The 21,031-nt window shown below is 44.3% G+C and overlaps 1 protein-coding gene and 1 non-coding gene across 3 annotated transcripts in view; both read right to left on the bottom strand.

Annotated features, from left to right (window-relative positions):
- Positions 1 to 19,544, bottom strand: part of LOC116975083 (interleukin-8-like) — a 28,028-nt gene extending 8,484 nt beyond the window's left edge. Inside the window, exons 1-4 of one of the 2 annotated variants that reach the window (XM_033023809.1) lie at positions 19,387 to 19,544; positions 18,976 to 19,105; positions 17,176 to 17,255; positions 13,976 to 15,199 (exon numbers count right to left, since the gene is read on the bottom strand). In XM_033023809.1, coding sequence (XP_032879700.1) covers positions 15,192 to 15,199; positions 17,176 to 17,255; positions 18,976 to 19,105; positions 19,387 to 19,447 — 279 coding nt within the window. In that variant the 5' untranslated portion in view covers positions 19,448 to 19,544 and the 3' untranslated portion in view covers positions 13,976 to 15,191. Of the gene's footprint in view, positions 1 to 13,975; positions 15,200 to 17,175; positions 17,256 to 18,975; positions 19,106 to 19,386 lie in introns of those variants that run through there. The other variant, XM_033023802.1, reaches the window with a different exon arrangement.
- On the bottom strand, positions 7,468 to 7,659 carry LOC116983881. The gene has a single exon (XR_004414835.1). It is a non-coding gene; the product is annotated as a U2 spliceosomal RNA (small nuclear RNA).
- Positions 19,545 to 21,031: the final 1,487 nt, after the last annotated feature.

Here is a 21,031-nt window from a genome sequence, read left to right on the forward strand (position 1 = left end):
TCCCCTTCACCTTAAACCTATGTCCTCTGTTCCTTGATTCACCTACTCTGGGCAAGTGACTCTGTGCATCTGTCTATCTGATCTATTCCTCTCATGATTGTATACACCTCTTTAAGATCACCCCTCATCCTCCTGCGCTCCAAGGAATAGAGACCCAGTCAACTCAACCACTCCTGATAGCTCAGACACTCTAGTCCTGGCAACATCTTCATGAATTCTCATTGTTGGCATCTGTGGCAGCTCGGTCACTGAATATTGGTGGACACTCGCTGTATGTGGAAAGCAGAAGATGTGGGAATCCGGCAGGAGAAGGGGCTGGTGAAACAGGATCCTCCTTTGTGATTTTTCCTACACATTCAGTTTCAAGCTGACTCAATGGGGGAGTAGACAGGTTCCTGTTTCCTTTATTGTTTGACTGTCTTGAATCTTTAATCACCTCTGTGTGTACATTTGCCACCAGATATTTTCACATAAAACACTTATGCTTGTTTGAAAAGAATCTCACATTACAAATCAGAATTAAGTGTACCTTAGATCTTATTTAGATTTTATTGTACGTGGAGTGCCAGACAGCTGCCTGTGTCCTCAGTGCTGACTCTGGCCAGAACAGTCACCCACACTGCACCAGTAAGAAATGTGAGCATCTTCTTCAAAGGTCAGAAACATCTTCACCCGTGGTCCCCGGATTCCTGGTCTCTTGGTGATGATCTCCACTGCTCAAGTATCTTGAAGATGGCGGATGTGCGGGAGTGGGCGCCGTCTGTGTATGGCAGCCTGCCCGCAGTCCGCCTCTACACCTTTCTTTATTTTATTTTATGTTAGTGGAGGTCTTCTATGTGGGGGGTGGGGGTGGGGAAGGGGGAAACTTTATTCTTAGTCACCTACCTGGTCGGAGAGGCAGCATCCCTCCGTGCTGTTTCTTCGCCTCGTCCTCGCGGCCTACCACCGAAAGTGGAGCGCCGTTTTCCTGTCGGGACCGGCTGGGACTACAGCTTCGGCGGCGATGGCGCAGCGCTGGGATACCAACAAGGAGCGGGCGATGCCTACCGGGTCGCCGTGCGGTAACCTCCGGAGCGCTTTGGTCGCCGACTTCCAACATCGCGGAGCTGTGGCTGCGGGCGTTCGGCCGCGGGCGGCGCTGGATTTGGATTTGGAGCGCCGCAGAGTCAGAGATCGAGTTCGCCGGGGTCGGAGCTCCAGCCGGCGCGGCCGAAGGACTACGAGTGCCGCGGTCTCCGGTCTCCGGGGAGGGGACAGCCGCTCCAGACTTTTCCAAGCCGCTGAGGAATGTTTCACCCGACGCCAATGTTTCATCTTTACGGCAAGAGGGCCCTGAAAATCATCGGACTGGCTGCACGGCCACAGATGGGCCCTGACCTCGGGTGTTTCACAGAGGAAGAGGACTTAACTTTCTGGTGCCTTTCCCCCACAGTGGAAATGTTTTGATTCTGCTGTGGGGGGATGTTTGTGTTGAACTCTGTAATATGTTGTGTCCATTTTTATTCATTTTTTTAAAACCTTTTTCTATGGTTTGCAATGGAACTTATTATTTAAATTATGTGAAGCACTTTGGGGTCAATGCAAATTGACTTAAAATGTGCTATATAAATAAAGTTTACTTACTTACTTACTTACTTACTTACTTACTTACTTACTTACTTACTTACTTACTTACTTACTTACTTACTTACTTACTTACTTACTTACTTACTTACTTACTTACTTACTTACTTACTTACTTACTTGCTCCCACTTGCTCCACACTTTAAGCCTCATTTTCCTGGTAATTTCCTTCTCCTGGGACAGAATCCCTCCCCATGCCAGCTCCCTCCGACCTCTGATCCTCCTCAGTCCTGCTTGGCATCTCCACTTCCCAGGAGCAGCCTCGACTAAAGCTCCTGTATCTGTAGATGCAAGATACACGTGACCTTCTATTCCTATAAGGCGGGGGTGGCCTATATTCCTTTGGTGGGGCTGCCATTCCCCAGCAGAATTGGATGCGACTACTCAAGGAAGCGGATGTGCAGTGGTTTGTCCATCTGGGATGTTTGAGACCGTATGTCGTGAACCACATGTAGCTGCAGTGTATCTGGATTCTAGCATCCAAGAAGCCATACCCTCACGCAAGGTCCCTGCTGGAAACGTCTCGAAGAGAGACGGCTAAAGTGGCTGTGAATCCAACCTAGGGTGTCGATTAAAAGTCAGTACGTTCTCCCCGCGACCACGTGGGTTTTCTCTGAGGAACAAGAGGAATCTATTCAACCTTACCCCCCCCCCCCCCCCCCCCACCCCCCCCCCCCTACACCCCCCCCCACTCCGCTGCCTGACCCATACGCCGGAGATGTAAATCAGGGGAATGTAAATATTTACAACACTTTCATGAGTGCTGGTGAACAGTACATGAGTGATGAAATAACAGCTTCAGGGCTTTCTGGATCTGATTTAAGTTTCGTTTTCCAGATTTGTGAAGTCACATTGACACCTCCTGCTTTGTGCAGGAATGAGTGAAATCCAGGGAAATTCATTGTAGGGATACAGTCCCTGTGTTTTACCCCTGGGAAATTCCAGGAAAAATCAGCAGCTTTCATGTTGTATGGAGACCCTCAGATGCTGGAAATTTGAGAACAACACAAGGTGCTGGAGTAACTCAGCGGATCAGGCAGCATCTATGGAGGAAATGGATAGATAACATTTCAGACCTGCACCCTGCTTCAGACAGATTGTGGTAGTGGGGAGAAAGCTGGAAAGCTCTCTACCCACCTATAGTCACTCTGAAGAAGGATCCCAACCTAAAATGTCACTAATCCATTTACTCCACAGTTGCTGCCTAACCTGCTGAGTTACTCCAGCACCTTATGTTTTGATCATATTGAGTGTGGTTTCCCAGTTCAAAATTTGCCTTTGTTCCTGTCTGCTAATCACTGGCAACTTATTATGCAACCAGATACCAATGAAGTCCGGGCAAAGTCTCAGTACCATATTTTGCAGCAATGAAGACGCACCTGCGTCAAAGCACCCACATTTGAGTTGCTAAATTTTGAAAAATGGCTGGCGGGACAGGATCAATGGTTTGGTTTAGTCAGTAGAAAGGAAGATGTGAAACTCCTTCAAGATGTGAGCCTCCATGTGTGGAAGATGTGAGCTTCCATCTTCCCCTGTCCCACAATGCGCTGTGCGGTTAAGGTCTGAGGGACGGGGACTTCCTGGCTCGGGGAAATCACGTAACGGGAAGAGAAAAATCGAGAGACAGAGCGAGAGCCCGGGACGAAGCAGCCAGCCTTCCACCCAGTAGCTACCTGCCAACCACCACCTCCACCAGTTGCGCCTGTGCCAAAGGACACCGTGTCTGGCTGGCGGGTGGGCTGGCAGAAGACGCTGTCTGGTCCCCGCGGCCGCTCGCAGCCACCCAGGTCGGCTGCGTGCCCCGGGAATGGCTGCAGTTCCCAGGTCACCTGCGTCCACTGCCGGATTGGGTCTAAAATTATTGGTTGCCAGGAGACAAAGGGGGCCCACTTCATCAGGGTCCCACTTGCCATTCAGCAAGCTGACACCCCGGCCAGTCCGCCAATGCCTGCGTGCCCAGGTCGGCTCGCTGCCCCAGGTCTGGCTGTGACACCCCAGTCGGCTCGCTTGCCCCAGGTCTGGCTGTGACACCCGGGCGGCTGCGGGCGGCGTGAATGGCTGCAGTTCCCAGGTCGTAAAAACTAATTGAAAAAAAACATCTGCGGACCGGATGAGTTCGGGTTACGAGCTGCTTTTCCCGCTGAGTCACTCCAGCGATTTGTGTCTATCTTCAGTGTAAACCAGCATCTGCAGTTCCTTCCAACACAAGGAACTGCACATGCTGGTTTACACCGAAGATAGATACAAAAATGCTGGAGTAACTCAGCGGGACAGGCAGCGTCTCCGGAGAGAAGGACTCCGTCTAAAGAAGGGTCTCGACCCGAAACGCCACCCATTCCTTCTCTCCAGATATGATGCCTGACCCACTGAGTTACTCCAGCATTTTTAGTCTATCTATGGTGCTGGAAACACCGGCAGGTCTGGCAGAGTCAACGTTTCAGGTCTGAGATGTTTGGGCAGAATCCCAAATTATTGACCATTCTGGAAGAGGAATCTATTTAACCTTACCCCCCCCCCCCCCCCTCCCCCCCACTCCGCTACCTGACCCATACGCCGGAGACGGGAAATTTATGTCCTTTGGATTTACAGGGGAATGTAAATATTTACAAAAGTGTGTGTGGATGTAATTATGTGAAGCACTTTGGGGTCAATGCAAGTTGACTAAAAATGTGCTATATAAATAAAAAGAAAAAAAAAAAGAGAAAAGAAAAACTTTCATGAGTGCTGGTGAACAGTACATGAATGATGAAATAACAGTTTCAGGGCTTTCTGGATCTGATTCAAGTTTCGTTTTCCAGATTTGTGAAGTCACATTGACACTTCCTGCTTTGTGCAGGGGTGAGTGAAATCCAGGGAACCGCTGTGTTAGGCCTCATTGTGTCCTCCCCTCCCCAAGTTTAATAAGCGATTTGGCCCAAGTCTATCGTTCTTGGCTAACAAGCTAACTTTCAGCCTCCAAGACGCAGGTAAATTTCGCAGCTGATTCCATACACCCACCACCCTTTGTGTGAAAAAGTTATACCCCAGATTCCTATTAAACCTTTTCCCCTTCACCTTAAACCTCTGTCCTCTGTTCCTTGATTCACCTACTCTGGGCAAATGACTCTGTGCATCTATCTACCACATCTATTCCTTTCATGATTGTATACATCTCTTTAAGATCACCCCTCATCCTCCTCAGCTCCAAGGAATAGAGACCCAGTCCACTCAACCTCTCCTGATAGCTCAGACACTATAGTCCTGGCAACATCTTCATGAATTCTCGTTGTTGGCATCTGTGGCAATGAATATTGGAGAACTTCTGCTCTATGTGGAAAGCAGAAGATGTGGGAATCCGGTAGGAGAGGGGGCTGGTGAAACAGGATCCCCCTTTGTGACTTTTCCTACACATTCAGTTTCAAGCCGACTTAATGGGAGAGTTCATAGGTTCCTGTTTCCATTATCGTTTGAAGGCCTTGAATCTTTAATCACCTCTGTGTGTACATTTGCCCCCAGATATTTTCACTTAAAACACTGATGCTTGTTTGTAAAGAATCTCACATTACAAATCAGAATTAATAGTAAGATTAAACGAGAACTTACCAGTTTGAAGTTTGATCTGTATTTTATGAGGAGTTACGATGAGGGATTACGTGAAGAACCCGCTCAGTGCGCAGGCGCGGCATACTTCCAAGCAGCGGTGTGGAATCACAGATAGACACAGTTATTTGAAGTAAACATAGTAAAGATAAGGAGACATCAATTTATTAGTTTGATCCATATAATGAGGGTGGGAGCGGAGGGCACGTAATCCCTCATCGTAACTCCTCATAAAATACAGATCAAACTTCAAACTGGTAAGTTCTCGTTTAATCTTACTATTTTACTTCGGAGTCACGTGAGTGACTACGTGAAGACTTCAAAGCTCTGTGATTTCAAACCGTGTAACAGTTCATACTTCACTCGCTGCCGAAGTCATTCGACGGAGGAAGTATGTTATCGTAATCAACCATGAATCTGTTTGTAAAAACAATAATGGTGTTATTAACTACAACAAGACCAATTGCTCCCCCGGGCTTAAATTATATATTTTTTGCAGATTCTTTTTCTGCAAACGATACAGGTTCTGTCAGTGGTTTGTTATAAAAGTTTGGAACGTATACTCCCTAGACCACCCTGCAGTAGCCAGGATGTGGTCCATAGGCTCGTCCATCCTCTTAGTTACTGACGTGGAAGCTGTTCTGGTGGAATAAGATTTTATACACGTTAGTATTTACTCCAGCAACTCCCAGTACCTGCTTGAGCCACTAGAGATAGTTTAGCTCGTCACCCGACCATGAGGTTTCCTGTGGCTGACCCTTAAGGCTTTTTCCTCTCCCTCGGTATTCCTTATTGTGTCGATCTCTAAGTGGGTCATGACACATAAAACGTGGTTCAGGTGGGTATGCCCGGAATTTCATGACTGGACCTGATGTTCCTGGTCTGTTCTGTTTGGCCAACCCTTGAATGGGCATGTGACACTATCTGGTGTTATAACCATGTTGTCCCATCGCAGTAGATGGGAGAGCTGGCTCTTTGTGTTGATGTAAGGCCACCAGCATGTCCATCTTCAGGGTAGGCTGTTCCAGGGTGAGTGACATGGCTGGTGATCATCCCCTAAGGTATGTCAGGATTTCACTGACATCCCAATTTGGATGTACCTATATCTGGGGAATGGATTGATATACCTCTCCTGTATCTGATCACCAGTGAGCGGTACCCAAGTTGAGTAGGCTAACAGAACATGTCCTTCATTGTGGTGAAGACCTGCCAGGAGCTCCAGTACAGTTTTTTGTTATAGTTGAATGTGTAATTCCTGTTTTGGAAACAGTGTACCATTTCTTGATGCTCCTCAGGTATGTTCCCTAGGATATGCGACGGAATGCTGTCATCAGGTTGATAGTGCTCCTGATCCAAGCACAGCAATGGTCTTCCCAATTCTGCAATTCTTTTAATGACCATGTCGAGGATCACTGGGAACCATGCTTGTGGACTTGGTCCACTGTAATTTGCGTAGTACCCGACTGATGAAGCCGTAGTACCTATTGAAGAGGTAGAAGGAAAGGAAAACATAGAGATTAGGTTCCCCCCACCCCTCAATACGCGGGAATGTCTCCATTGCCGCTGCCTTGAGATTGGTTTCATGTGACGTAAGTTAGTACGTGGTGATTTAATTGGATATAAGGAATCGATATCTGGTGTCCATATTGCTTAGTGATTTCAGCAAATATTTTTGGTTTAAATGTATGTTTACAGTATTTAGCTCACCTGGTAGGTGAGTTACTGATGGTCAAACATGTTTGACGACATACGGTTTCCAATTGTTAATAAATTGTCCCCTAATATCGATGTTCTCCGCCCAAGTGGTTTGGTATATGCCACCACTGATGTTGTTATCTTATAAACGAACATGCAAATTTGGTGGATTACTGAGCAAATGCTTCACTGGAATTAAGTAAGTTAATATATAACATGTTTAAGTCAATTCATATTGGCATTAAGTATTACAAGCTCAGTAACACATCAGGACACATAAGATGTTACTCAAAACAGGTGGAAGTGTACAACCATAATCCTTCCTGCCGATAAATTCCATGATAACACTACAGATTAATCCATTTGCCCCCATATTACAGGTATGGAGATAGTTTTGAACACTAGTATCTCAGCTCATACGAAAGGTACAAAGTTCAGTAGCTGGTAATGCTGCTATATCCCAATTACTTTGCCACGTAGTTGATTGGTGGTTAATGCACCATGACTGATAGTCTTAATGAATACCAGATAACAACGTTGTGGATGGTCAACGTAAATATCTGGATATATATTTTGTGCACCGTTCCCAGAGGCACTGCAATACTGGGTCGATGCGTGGAGTGGACGGAGCAAGCCCCTATTCCATCTCCCTGTTCCAAAATTCAATTTAATATATGGTCCCTAGATAAGGGACGTATCAGATTATTAAACTGATAAGAACAGATACTACACTTGATCTTAGCCAAAAGGCCGAGAAGCGATGCAGCTAAAGCTGTATCCAAGGATAGTTTGTCGTTAATATATAGACATGCCATGACGGAATGTTTCTAAGTGTCAGGGCTAGTTGATTCTGGATAACTTTGACTTAAATGCCGCAACGCTCATCATGGTTACTCCATCCAGGTAATTGCGGTATATCCGAAACTTATATGAGAAGGTACTGAATAGTGTGCATCTTCAAGGTCGATGTCTACCATAAAGTATCCTTGGATCCATGGTAGTAGTTACAAATCCCATGAATGGGTATACCTGGTGAAATACCCAAGTGGTTTATCAACGATGGTGCGACATTCACCATCGTGGGAGGGTAGACCACTTGGGGTGCTTGCTGAATTGGTGGCAAGATATTAATTCTATTCCCCTTGTATTTATTTTTTGGTATATAACTACCAAGAGTGATAGCTTCCTAACCAGGCGTGATTCATCCACCCCTTGTTAGTACAACCCTTAACCTTTATGTGATGGTAGGAACCATACTTATCTGTCTTCATTGTTGTTTTCTTCGGTTTCTGGTTCCTTGTTCTTGTAGGGACGATGTTTGTTGGGGGGTGGCACATTTTCCCCTGGGGCCTGCTCTGGGCCGTGGCCTAAAATGCTACAGGTTTGGCATGCAGGCCCCGAGCTTTCACCAGTACCATGAGGTAGACGCCCCTGGTGGACACGTAGAGGTACTGCTGTCTGGTTTAGTGTGGTGCTCATTCCAGACTCTGCCCTCTTGTGCCGAATAGTTTGAACACTTCGTCCAGTTTTTTAGGACTGGTTTGGTAAGTGCCAGGTAGCAGGATCTGTGCTTATGAGGTCGGCGTTCTCATAGTCCTGTTAATTTCATAGATTGAGGGCAGGTTTGTGAGTTCATTTCAGAAGTTATGAGGTATACCGTTGAACAGTAGGGTCAGGTGTTTTGCCATACTACCCTGCCCTTCTGGAATGAGCAGGTGGACATGATAGCCGACGTCAGGGTACCAAATGCATTTTTAAAATATTTAGGTTAAACGCGCTGCTCAATGTATCCCCCAATAATGGCGGGCACTTTGAGTAAATGCAATTTAGGGGAGGCGTGATAAAACCAACGCCTCATGGCTACCTGTCTTGGAGAGGTTTTTTGGAAAAGACAGGTAGTAAGCTGGCCATCAGTTGAGACTGAAAAGCCATCTCGCTAGTGGTGGAGCCACATAGCGGCCACACCCAGCAGCTCTTCCTGATCCTGTACCTCAAGCATACTCCCGATATTGTTCAGCCAGTGACCCCTCTTCATGACCAGCCCAGCCACTGGTCACCCCAAAGCTAACCACACTAAGGAGGAAGCGATGGGCAGTGCCTAGGCACTGTGGAGGGTATGCCTGAACCCTCCAGCGAGACTGCCCCTCACGTAGCGTGTCTCGCAGGAGCTCCTGCTCCAGGAGCCACTCCAGCGGCTCAGGCGGCTGTCTCTCTCGCTGCGGGTGGAGAGACGTCCCCTCCGACAAGTCGGAAGCCACCGGCCGGATGCCTCTTCGGATGGCTAGACATCCAGCCCGCAGCTCAGGCACTAGCGGGACTGGCTTCGGCGCGGTGTGGGGATAGCGGAACGCCCGGTTAAATGTTCCTACCACCTTCTTCTGGAGCTTTTGTGCCTTGTAGTAGTGAGAGCGCCCCTCAAGCAGCGCGTCTCGCAGGCACCTGCTCCGAGAGCCGCTCCAGTGGCTCAGGCGGCTCTCTCTCCCCCTGTGCGGGTGGAGAGACGTCCCGTCCCAAATCGGGAACACCTGCCGGATGCCTCTTCGGGTGGCTATACATTCAGCCCACTAGCGGGCTGGGCTCGGCACGGTGTCGGGGAATAGAGGAACACCGGGTCGCTCCTACCGCCTGTTGCTGCCCCCCTTCCCCCCGACGGGAAACGTTCCTCCTCGAACGGGGGACAGTTTTGTTCCAGAGCCTTTTTCTCTGCCTGTAAAACACAAGCAGAAAAAGGGGCTCCCCTGTAAAAGAAACCCGACCTCAGGATACTCACCTGACGGTCCGTTTCATCTGTTGCGGGAGTGCCTAGCTCCCGCTGCCGCTGTTGCACTGCTGGCGTAATGCCGCGCCTGCGCACTGAGCGGGTTCTTCACGTAGTCACTCACGTGACGTCGAAGTAAAATTGTACATTATATCTTATTTCCCCTGATGAACCATTTCAGATTGGCTGAAGTCCAGTTCCACATTTTGCGGCTGGCCCACGGGGCACAGATATTTCACAATGGTGACTCTGCTCCTGGGGATTATAATAAATAGAGAGCAACTCCTGGGCTGAAAACACGTGAGTTACAAGAAATGGAACATTCTCTAACTTGCTGCAAAATTTGGTATCTTACATTTATCATTGCACATTAACAGATGTCATGTCCTAATTGTGAAGAGATGACATGGTTGAAATGTGTTTGTGCACACTGGGTGGGATAATTATTTGTGTCCCGTGGTTTCGGCCCGAAACGTCGCCTATTTCCTTCGCTCCATAGATGCTGCTGCACCCGCTGAGTTTCCCCAGCAATTTTGTGTACATTAATTATTTGTCTGTTGCTTTGATACAACAAAAAACATGAAAAAATCAATGAAATATTGACTTTTACACAAGGATTCTCAGTCAGGATGATTTAAATCTGCCAACTACTTTTCTAACCCAGTGTGACTCTGTGTGCTTACCGATTTATTCACAAGGATTATTCCCCGGATGGCGGGAATGTCATATATTAAAAGAATGGAGCGACTGGGCTTGTGCACACTGGAATTTAGAAGGATGATTGGGGATCTTATTGAAACATAAAAGATTATTAAGGGATTGGACACGCAAGAGGCAGGAAACATGTTCCCGAGTGCAGAACCAGGGGCCACAGTTTAAGGATAAGGGGTAGGCCATTTGGAATGAAGATAAGAAAAACCTTTTTCACCCAGAGTTGTGAATCTGTGGAATTTTCTGCCTCAGAAGGCAGTGGAGGCCAATTCTCTGGATGCTTTCAAGAAAGAGTTAGATAGAGCTCTTAAAGATAGCGGAGTCAGGGGATTTGGGGAGAAGGCAGGTGTTAGTCACAGTTTAAATAGTAGGGTAGGATGGATGAATGCATGGGAGAGGAGGTGGTATGGGGGCAGGGATTCAGATTGGGATCTCTTCTGGTGTAGAGATGACCTGTACAAGAGGGAGGGGTTGCATCTGAAGTGGAGGATGACCAATATCCTTGCATAGAGGTTTCACGCATGTTACTCAGGTGAACTAGAGATATTTCAGACGTGATGCAGAGGGAGGTAAAAGAGGTGGAGGATTTGCTTCACTAATCAGGGAGAATATCACGGCGGTGACAAAGCGTAGAGTTCGTCCTGAAGCAATATGGGTAGAGCTGAAAATTAGAAAGGTGCAATTACTAATGAGATTGTACTATAGGCTTCATAATATCAAGCGGAGTTAGAGGAGATCGGGAGACAGATATAGGGACAGATTACAGAAAGATGCAAAAACAACAGCATTGTCTTAGTGGACAACTTTAACTTCCCCATTATTGTCTGGAACTCAGAACAGCGGACAGTACAGCACAGGAACAGGCTCTTTGGTTCACAATGTCTAAATTAGTATGGGTGTCAGAGGTTATGGGGAGAAGGCAGGAGAATGGGGTTAGGAAGGAGAGATAGTTCAGCCTTGATTGAAAGGCGGAGTAGACTTGATGGGCCAAATGGCCTAATTCTACCCTTATCACATGATCTTATCATATTATGACAATTCCTGTGTCAACCATGATGTCAAGAAATATCTTATCTTCCTGCATATAATCCATATCCCTCCATTCCCAGCATGTCCATATGGAAATCCAAAAGCCTCTCAAATGCCACTATTGCAGCTGCCTCCACACTACCCCCGGCAGTGCATTTCAGATATCCATCACTCTGTGTAAAAAACTTTAAACTTTGTTCCTCTTACCTTAATTTTATGCCCTCTAGTGTTTGATATTTCCATGCTGGGGGAAGGTTTTTGACTGTCTACCCTATTTATGTCTTTTATAATGTAATATCCCTCTCCTTTCATTCCCCGGCATTCCAGAGAAAACAAGGCTATCTAACCTCCCAGGAAAACTAATGCCCTCTAATGCAAGCATCATTCTAGTAACGTCCTTTCCAAACCTTTCCAAAGCCTCCACATGCTTCCTGTATTGGGGTGATCAGAACCGTATGCAATACTCCAAATGCAGCCCAACCAAAGTTCTATAAAGTTGCATGATGACTTCCTGACTCTTATACTCAATGTGACCAATGAAGGCCGACAAACTATATATCTTCATTACCAATTTGTCTTCTAGTGTTGCCACTTTCACGGAGTTATGGTCTTGGACCCCAAGTTCTCTCTGTACATCAGTGCTGTTAAGGATCTTGCCATTAATTGTTTATTTTCTCCTTACATTTTACCTCCTAAAGTGTAACATTTGCACTTGCATGGATTGAACTCCATCTGCCATTTTTCTGCCCACTTCTGTAGCTGATCTCCATCCCGCTGTATACTTTGACAGGTATCCTGACTGTCCATAACTTCTGCAACTTGGTGTCAGCTTATGCAGTGCTCAAGGCTGAGGTAGGGCAGAATTTGTTAGGTGTATACAAGAGAGTTTCGTGAAACACAATCTGGATAATCCAAGTCAAGGATGGACTATACTGGATCTTGTACAGGGAAATGAAACTGTCTAGGTGACTGGTGTTTCAGAGGAAATACATTTTGTGAACAGTGAACACACTCCATAAGTTTTAAATTAGTTATGAATAAGGGTATGTCTGGACCTTAGTGGAAGATACTAAATTGGGATAAGGCAGAACATAATATTATTAGGCAGGAGATAGGAGCTCAGTGTAAATTGGGAACAGTTAGAACATAGAATAGAACATAGGATTTACTCACATTTGGAAGAGAATGGGCTAATTAAGGACAGTCAACATGGCTTTGCCTGTGGCAGGTCAGGTCTTACGAACTTGAGATTTTTTTAGGAGGTGTGAACGTTATCAATAGGGGTAGACATGGAACCCACAGACACTTGGTCTTTTGGATTCAGAACTGGCTTTCTCATCAAAGGCAGAGGGTTGTGGTGGAAGACTGTTATTCTGGCTGGAGGTCAGTGACCAGTGGTGTTCTGCAGTGACCTGTGCTGGGAACTCTGTTAATTAGTGATATAAATAAATGAAGTGATTAAACATAACCCTTGCTTTCCCTCTCTCTCCATCCATCCCCCATCCTAGTTCCCCAACTTGTCTGACTGTTTTTGTATCGTATCACTCCATATCTCTGTGTCATCCTCTTCCTTGAATCTCAGTCTGAAGAAGGGTCTCGACCTGAAACATCACCCATTCCTTCCATCCCGAGATGCTGCCTGGCCCGCTGAGTTACTCCAGCATTTTATGTCTACCAGCTACACTAGTCCCACCTGCCTGCGCTTGGTCCATATCCCTCCAAACAGAGTCAGGATGTCAAGCTGCAGCTTTATAGGACTTATAGTTCAGCTGCATTTGACTGAAAGAAATCATCCTTTAATCGGCTAAATATTAATGAAGACACTGAATGTAGATTATTTCTCCTTTCAATGGCCACAGCGACTGAGTATCATTCTTGTAAATCACTTGAAGATCTAAAGTGTGGGGTATCAGTATTCCTGGTATTGTGTGACCTGCTCTGCATGCAGCAACTTGCTGTCATTTGAAGCATTGCACACATGAACCTTACTGCAAAGAGGCAAACCTGTACTCACCCAACTTTGACTTATGTTGTACGTTTTGCATGTTGTACAATTTGTTGCTTGGATTTGTGTTCTGTATCTTTCCTAACATTCACTGTACCCACATGAATCCTCCATTCTACTCACATTAGCCCCTTGGAAGTTATCAGTATTGTATAAGCATTTTGGTTCTTGAATGATTAATACCAATGAACCCTTTCATTCTCCTCACGCAAGCTCCTGGACTAAATCAGTGTTTTGTATACTCCAGCATCACTGCTTCCATTTTGCAGTGTGGTCTTCTTTGTGTGAGCCCTGGACCCGTCCAGACCGTTTGTTCCGTGTGGAGTGAGTTAAAGCAACTCCATGAAATCCCATTGGCATGAGTAATCCATTTTATTTACTTTCTTAAATACATTTGACAAGCGTTCAACAAATTCATTCACATACATCAACTGTGCAGAATCATAACAAGTTTTATACACAATACAAAATTTCATTAGGACATGTTACATTTGGTCAACTGAACTCAGACAGTGGAAAGTCACTTAGTACAAATGATTTATATTAGTCACCGAAGTGACATTTTCCCTATTTACAAATTTCATTTTTTCCAGTGAGCATAAGACTCTTAGCTGCACTACCTTTCAAAATGTATATATTTTTCATTAAAAAATAATCTGCATAAAAAAATTGCTTTCACTTGGATAGATTCTAAAGTCTAATATTTACAGAGAAAGTCTTTCAGCTCATGTTAAAATACCAATGGTCAGTAATATTGTGAGCTGGTTCCAATGTTATTTGCTGGCAAATAAATAAAAATTATTGAAATAAAAACGTTTCTATTCAAGGTCAAAGAAATATGTTTGATCACACTATTGCCGCCATTACATCACTGAACTATAAACAGGATTTAAACTAGATGGGGAACTGTGCAAATTTTGCTTCATAGGTTAATTTGAGACAATACCGTATTGCATCAAATCTTCAGGAAAATGGAGGAATGTGCTTAGTTAATTATTTATATCTTCATCATTCCACTCGGATTACTTTATTGAAATAACTAAGGATAATTATTTTGTGAACATTGAGGATATTTCAGCCTTTTGGCCCTGGTAAAACATGCAGGATTAAGAAGACAGAACGATAACAGCTCATTTTCAACTCAGTGGACGAGCTATTTTGTCATGCCAATGTCGGTGGCATGGAAGGGGGGGGGGGGGGGGGGGGGGTTGTTGGTGGACAGGTATCAACGTTAACCCATCCACTGGATTTCCTTCTGGGCAGAGATCAAAACATCATGGAATCTAATGAACAAAACTACTGAAACTCACATCACCTCGCACCTTTCTTATTTCTATTAGTAAATCTTAATAACAGGCACCTGTTTCATTTAGTCTATTCCACACATTTAAACATCAATTCCACTGTATCCAGTTTGTTGATGGGAAGCTATTTCCAAATAATTGTGAAGAACTACAAGTCAATTAAATTCAGTTCCATAGTATCTTGTGATGAGATCAGAGACATGACCACAATCTACTTCGATTACCACAGACATCAAGCAGGACCTCAGACATGGCACAGAGTTGAACAAATATCAGTTTAATAAATATCTCTGGCAAACAGATATTACCACAGGAGGAAAGAAGTCCTGCCTCCGGATCAATTGTGAAATTATTTGGAGGACAATGAAGAGGAGACACCAGAATGAGCAGCAGGAAGGTGACATCAGAGAGGCAATATCCATGGCTGATTTTCCATCATTCCACTTCAGATAACTTTGGAATGGAATTGAATCTTCAAGATTGCAATTTAACTTCCTGAAATAAAATTGAATAATTTGTAGTGTTACCTCCTTTAAATATAGATTAAAGAGTTTGCAGCAACACAATTAGGTGAATTGTCAAATGGAGTTTCCACAAAAGGATTAGATTGCTAAGTACATGATGCTCGTTAGCACCTGAGAACTGATGCAATATGTAGGAGCCAAAATACACGGCTCAGCATTCAATAACATTCGATTTATTATAACATTGAAACTATCCAGGTGTGCAGACAGCAAAACCTAACTTGCATTTAGACACTTCAGTGCTAGGTGACACATGCTAGTGTGAGGCAATGAGAATCATCAACTGTAGAGAGTGGAACCACTATCCTTGGTATTCAATGACATTAAGTACTGTCACTGACTTCTGCAGCACCATTGGATGTCCACTGACAAGAAACTCAACTGGAACATCCACATAAGTACAGTGGTTACAAAAGCAGGTCAGATATTGGTTACCCTGCAGCCTGTGAGCCTCTTGCTGTCAACCATTCTGCTATCTGCATGGCACAACTCAAGAGTCCGATGAATACTCTCCACTCTTATGGATTATGCAGCTCCAATATCAATCCAGGATAAAGCATTCTGAATGCTTAGCAACATATCCAGCGTCCAAAACCTTCACTCCAGTACCACCAGTGTTCTACGGCTGCCGCCTGGAGTGAAGGTCACTGCTAAATATTGTTTACTTAATATCACTTTTTTAAACACACATCTGTCCTTCATTGGTTGGTCTCATATAGATCCTAAAGATATGCCATTGTTCTCAGCATTGTGGTCAATGAATTTAAAATCACCTCGCTACAATAGCTACAGGCAGTGAAGAAAGCTAATGGAATGTTGGCCTTCATAACAAGAGGATTTCAGTATAGGAGTGAAGAGGTTCTTCTGCAGTTGTATAGGGCTCTGGTGAGACCATATCTGGAGTATTGTGTACAGTTTTGGTCTCATAATTTGAGGAAGGACATCCTTGTGATTGAGGCAATGCAGCGTAGGTTCACGAGATTGATCCCTGGGATGGCAGGACTGTCGTATGAGGAAAGATTGAAAATACTAGGATTGTATTCACTGGAGTTTAGAAGGATGAGGGGGATCTTATAGAAACATATAATATTATAAAAGGACTGGACAAGCTAGATGCAGGAAAAATGTTCCCAATGTTGGGCGAGTCCAGAACCAGGGGCCACAGTCTTAGAAAAAAGGGGAGATCATTTAAGACGGAGGTGAGAAAAAAAAAATTTCAGCCAGAGAGTTGTGAATTTATGGAATTCCCTGCCACAGAGGGCAGTAGAGGCCAAATCACTGGATGGATTTAAGAGAGAGTTAGATAGAGCTCTAGGGGCTAGTGGAGTCAAGGGACATGGGGAGAAGGCAGGCACGGATTATTGATAGGGGATGATCAGCCATGATCACAATGAATGGCGGTGCTGGCTCGAAGGGCCGAATGGCCTCCTCCTGCACCTATTTTCTATGTTTCTATGTTACTAATAGACTATTATTATTATTATTATTGCACTGTTATTTTGTTCTTTTTTTTCTGCATTTTTGGTATATTATTTATTATGATTACATATTCTGTTGTGCTGCAGCAAGTAAGAATTTCATTGTTCTATCTGGGACATATGACAATAAAACACTCTTGACTTGGCTTTTCTGCATTTGGTAGCCTTGCAATGACCAACCTCTGCTGCTGGGTATATCACCGATGAACATAGGATGAGGAGAGAGAGAGTTGGCTCTGAGCCAACGTTAGTCAGATAATTTACTGACAGTGTGGATTATGCCTTACACACGCAGAAAGGGTACTTGAGTAAAGTAACAGAGGGTGCCAAATGCGAGTGGGAACATTCAGTCGGGAGAAGCAGACACTGCCATCTAACACAGAGGACCGGACTCACATGGCAAAAATAAATCACTGCATCTACATTTATTCAAAGGTGGGCTGAATTGTGGCAAACAGCAAATACTAACCTCTCCTCGCATTTATGAATGCCTGCAACCACTTGGCATCAGGATTCACACACACTCTCTTCCTATTTTTCAGAGTGATGCTGTGAAGAGAAGGTGCCATTTAAAATTAATTCACAAAATTGGACGTTAGCCACTGAAGTTAAGAATCCATTGAAAGGTTTAAATAAATGTGTTGAAATCAACCTTACATCTATATTGCAAATTCTAACTAAGCTCTAAAATGACTTTATAGATCAGAAAGAATATGGATATTTGACATCCAAGATAAAGTCCAAACTCAAATTGTTTGGCCTTGAAATGTGCCCATATAATGAACAGAAAATACCTGTTATGCAGTATTTTTGCGAGAATTAATTTTACATGCTTTCAATGCAGGTTAGCACCAGTAATTAATAAGATTTTTTATCAACACTGAGTAGTTCATATACACTAATTCTGTTTATATGGAATCAGGGCAACAGAAAGACATCAGTGGTTTGACCACACACCAAGTTCACTTCTATGGATTTTTTTCTATCACAGTAGTGGCACAATAGTAACAATATTGACACTATTCACACCCTAAAGTAATAGAGTCACAGAATTGTAGATTGGTACATAATGGAAACAGGCCTTTGACCCATCTCATTCATGCCGACTAAGATGACTACATGAGTTGGCTCCATTTGCTGTATTTGACCCAGGTTTCACTAAACCTTACCTAACCATGTACCTGTCCAAATGTCTTTTAAATCTTGTAGTTGTGCCACCTCAATTACTTCCTCTGGCAGCTCAATCCACATATTTACCAGCCTCAAGGTGAGAAGCACGCCCCTCAGGTCCACTTCAAATCTTTCCCCTCTTAAACGTACGTCCTCAAGTATCAGACTCCCCTAGCCTAGAAATAAAACCATGACTATCCATCTTATAAGGTCATCCCTTAGCCTCCAGGATAAACTGCCTGCCTATCCTGTTTCACCTTATGCCTCAAGCTCTCCAACCCAGGCAACATCCTCGTAAATGTTTTCTGTACCTTCTCTAGCTTTATCCCATCAAAGGCTATATATGTGGAGTATCGATGACAATGTGCTGATCCACATATAGGGCCTTTGCTAGACCCTACATAGCTAGGGTCATAGTTTAAGAATAAGGGATAGGCCATTTAGGACTGAGATGAGGAAATACTTTTTCACCCAGAGAGTTGTGAATCCGTGGAATTATCTGCCACAGAAGGCAGTGGAGGCCAATTCACTGAATGTTTTCAAGAGAGAGTTAGACTTAGCTCTTAGAGCTAAAGGAATCAAGGGATATGAGGAAAAAGCAGGAACGGGGTACTGATTTTAGATGATCAGCCATGATCATATTGAATGGTGGTGCTGGCTCGAAGGACCGAATGGCCTACTCCTTGCACCTATTTTCTGTTTCTAAAAACTGTTGCTGCACAACTCTAATGATCCAGGTTCAAAGCTGACTTCTGCGTTTGATGTTTCCTCGTTGACTAAATGGGTTTCCCCAGGGTGCTCCATGTGTCTCCCACATTACAAAGAAGTGTGGGTCAGAGGACTTATTGGCCAAAGTAAATTGCTCCTAACATGTAACTGAATGGTAGAAGCTTAGAGGGATTGATGGGAACATGGTAAAAAATAAAATAGGATTATTGTAAGTGGGTCGTAATCTTTTGGCACAGACTCAGGGAACCAAAGGTCCTGTTCCTCAGCTGTGTGACTCTATTTCACAATGACAATGGATAAAGTTCACAGGTTTTGAATAAACATCAGAGAGGAAGAAAGGTTAAGTTGACCCTGTGACTTGTCTACTCACATTATCTCAGCTGTTTCGCATTGAGATCTTGGGGGAATGTATACCAATCTCTGGATTAATTTTGGACGAATAAAAACAGATGTGGTCCGAATACACCGGCAACGTCCTTGTAGTCCTAGGATCGGAATACCTGAGGAAAGGTTGCATTAATTCAGATTGAGTTATTGTTAAAAATGCAGCAAACCCCAAAAATGTATATTAATTTGCAAGGAATTCGATTTTCAATTAACAGATTTCAATTTCGATTTCATTATTCCTCACTCATGCATGGTATTACAAACGACATTAAACATTGTTGGCAGTTTAATTGCTTTTCCAAAGTAAGCGACACATGAACCACAAGTCAGTCGATTTATGGTCATGCCACAGTACAATAAGGAATAAACCGCAGGTACAGACATCTCAACATACCCTGTGTAGTGATGGCACACAGAAGGAGGATGAGGATGGTCACACTGGCTGCTCTGTCCATCTTCCACTTTGTGCTGCTGAAGAGATGTCTGCTGAAGGATCTTCTGCCCAATGCAACAGCTCTCTGCTGAAATCACGTTCTGCTGCAGAGGACCAGTCAGCTCCTATTTATGGGGATTCTACTTTCCATGCATCATCCGGCAGTGCAAGCACTCTGACATCCTGAGGAAAGGAATTCCCCTGATCTCGAAACAGTTCTTTCCCTTTGGCAATTTCATATTCTAACACAAGCGTGATTCACAGTTGTCGGTGGATTATATGTTACAACTGGCAGTGAATGGGTTATCTATGGGGTTTTTTTAGATTTTAGGGAAGTGGTGTACAATACATATTAGGCAAAATCAACCTTCAATAACTCTCAAGAAAGTGACATTTGATGAGGAACAGAATTCAGTTTCAGTTTCAGTTTTCATTTCTTGCTCATTGACAAATTCCACAGCTCAGGAGAACACACTGACAAATGGTACAAACCTGTGATTATTTAGGAAATATAGAAACTTAGAAACATAGAAAATAGGTGCAGGAGTAGGCCATTCGGCCCTTCGAGCCTGCACCGCCATTCAATATGATCATGGCTGATCATCCAAACTCAGTATCCTGTACCTGCCTTCTCTCTATACCCTCTGATCCCTTTAGCCACAAGGGCCACATCTAACTCCCTCTTAAATATAGCCAATGAACTGGCCTCAACTACCTTCTGTGGCAGAGAATTCCACAGATTCACCACTCTCTGTGTAAAAAATGATTTTCTCATATCGGTCCTATAATAATTCCCCCTTATCCTTAAACTGTGACCCCTTGTTCTGGACTTCCCCAACATCGGGAATAATCTTCATGCATCTAGTCTGTCCAACCCTTTAAGAATTTTGTAAGTTTCTATAAGATCCCCCCTCAATCTTCTAAATTCTAGCGAGTACAAGCCGAGTCTATCCTGTCTTTCTTCATATGAAAGTCCTGCCATCCCAGGAATCATTCTGGTGAACCTTCTCTGTACTCCCGCTATGGCAAGAATGTCTTTCCTCAGATTAGGAGACCAAAACTGTACGCAATACTCCAGGTGTGGTCTCACCAAGACCCTGTACAACTGCAGTAGACCCTCCCTGCTCTTATACTCAAATCCGTTTGCTATGAATGCTAACATACCATTCGTTTTCTTCACCGCCTGCTGCACCTGCATGCCTACTTTCAATGACTGGTGTACCATGACACCCAGGTCCTGTTGCATCTCCCCTTTTCCTAATCGGCCACCATTCAGATAATACTCTACTTTCCTGTTTTTGCCACCAAAGTGGATAACCTCACATTTATCCACATTATACTGCATCTGCCATGCATTTGCCCACTCACCCAACCTATTAAAGTCACCTTGCAGCCTCCTAGCATCCTCCTCACAGCTAACACTGCCCCCCAGCTTTGTGTCATCCGCAAACTTGGAGATGTTGCATTCAATTCCCTCATCCAGATCATTAATATATTTTGTAAATAGCTGGGGTCCCAGCACTGAGCCTTGCGGTACCCCACTAGTCACTGCCTGCCATTCTGAAAAGGACCCGTTTACTCCTACTCTTTGCTTCCTGTCTGCCAG

The sequence above is a fragment of the Amblyraja radiata genome, chromosome 1, assembly GCF_010909765.2.
Source record: "Amblyraja radiata isolate CabotCenter1 chromosome 1, sAmbRad1.1.pri, whole genome shotgun sequence".
Taxonomy (NCBI): Eukaryota; Metazoa; Chordata; class Chondrichthyes; order Rajiformes; family Rajidae; genus Amblyraja; species Amblyraja radiata.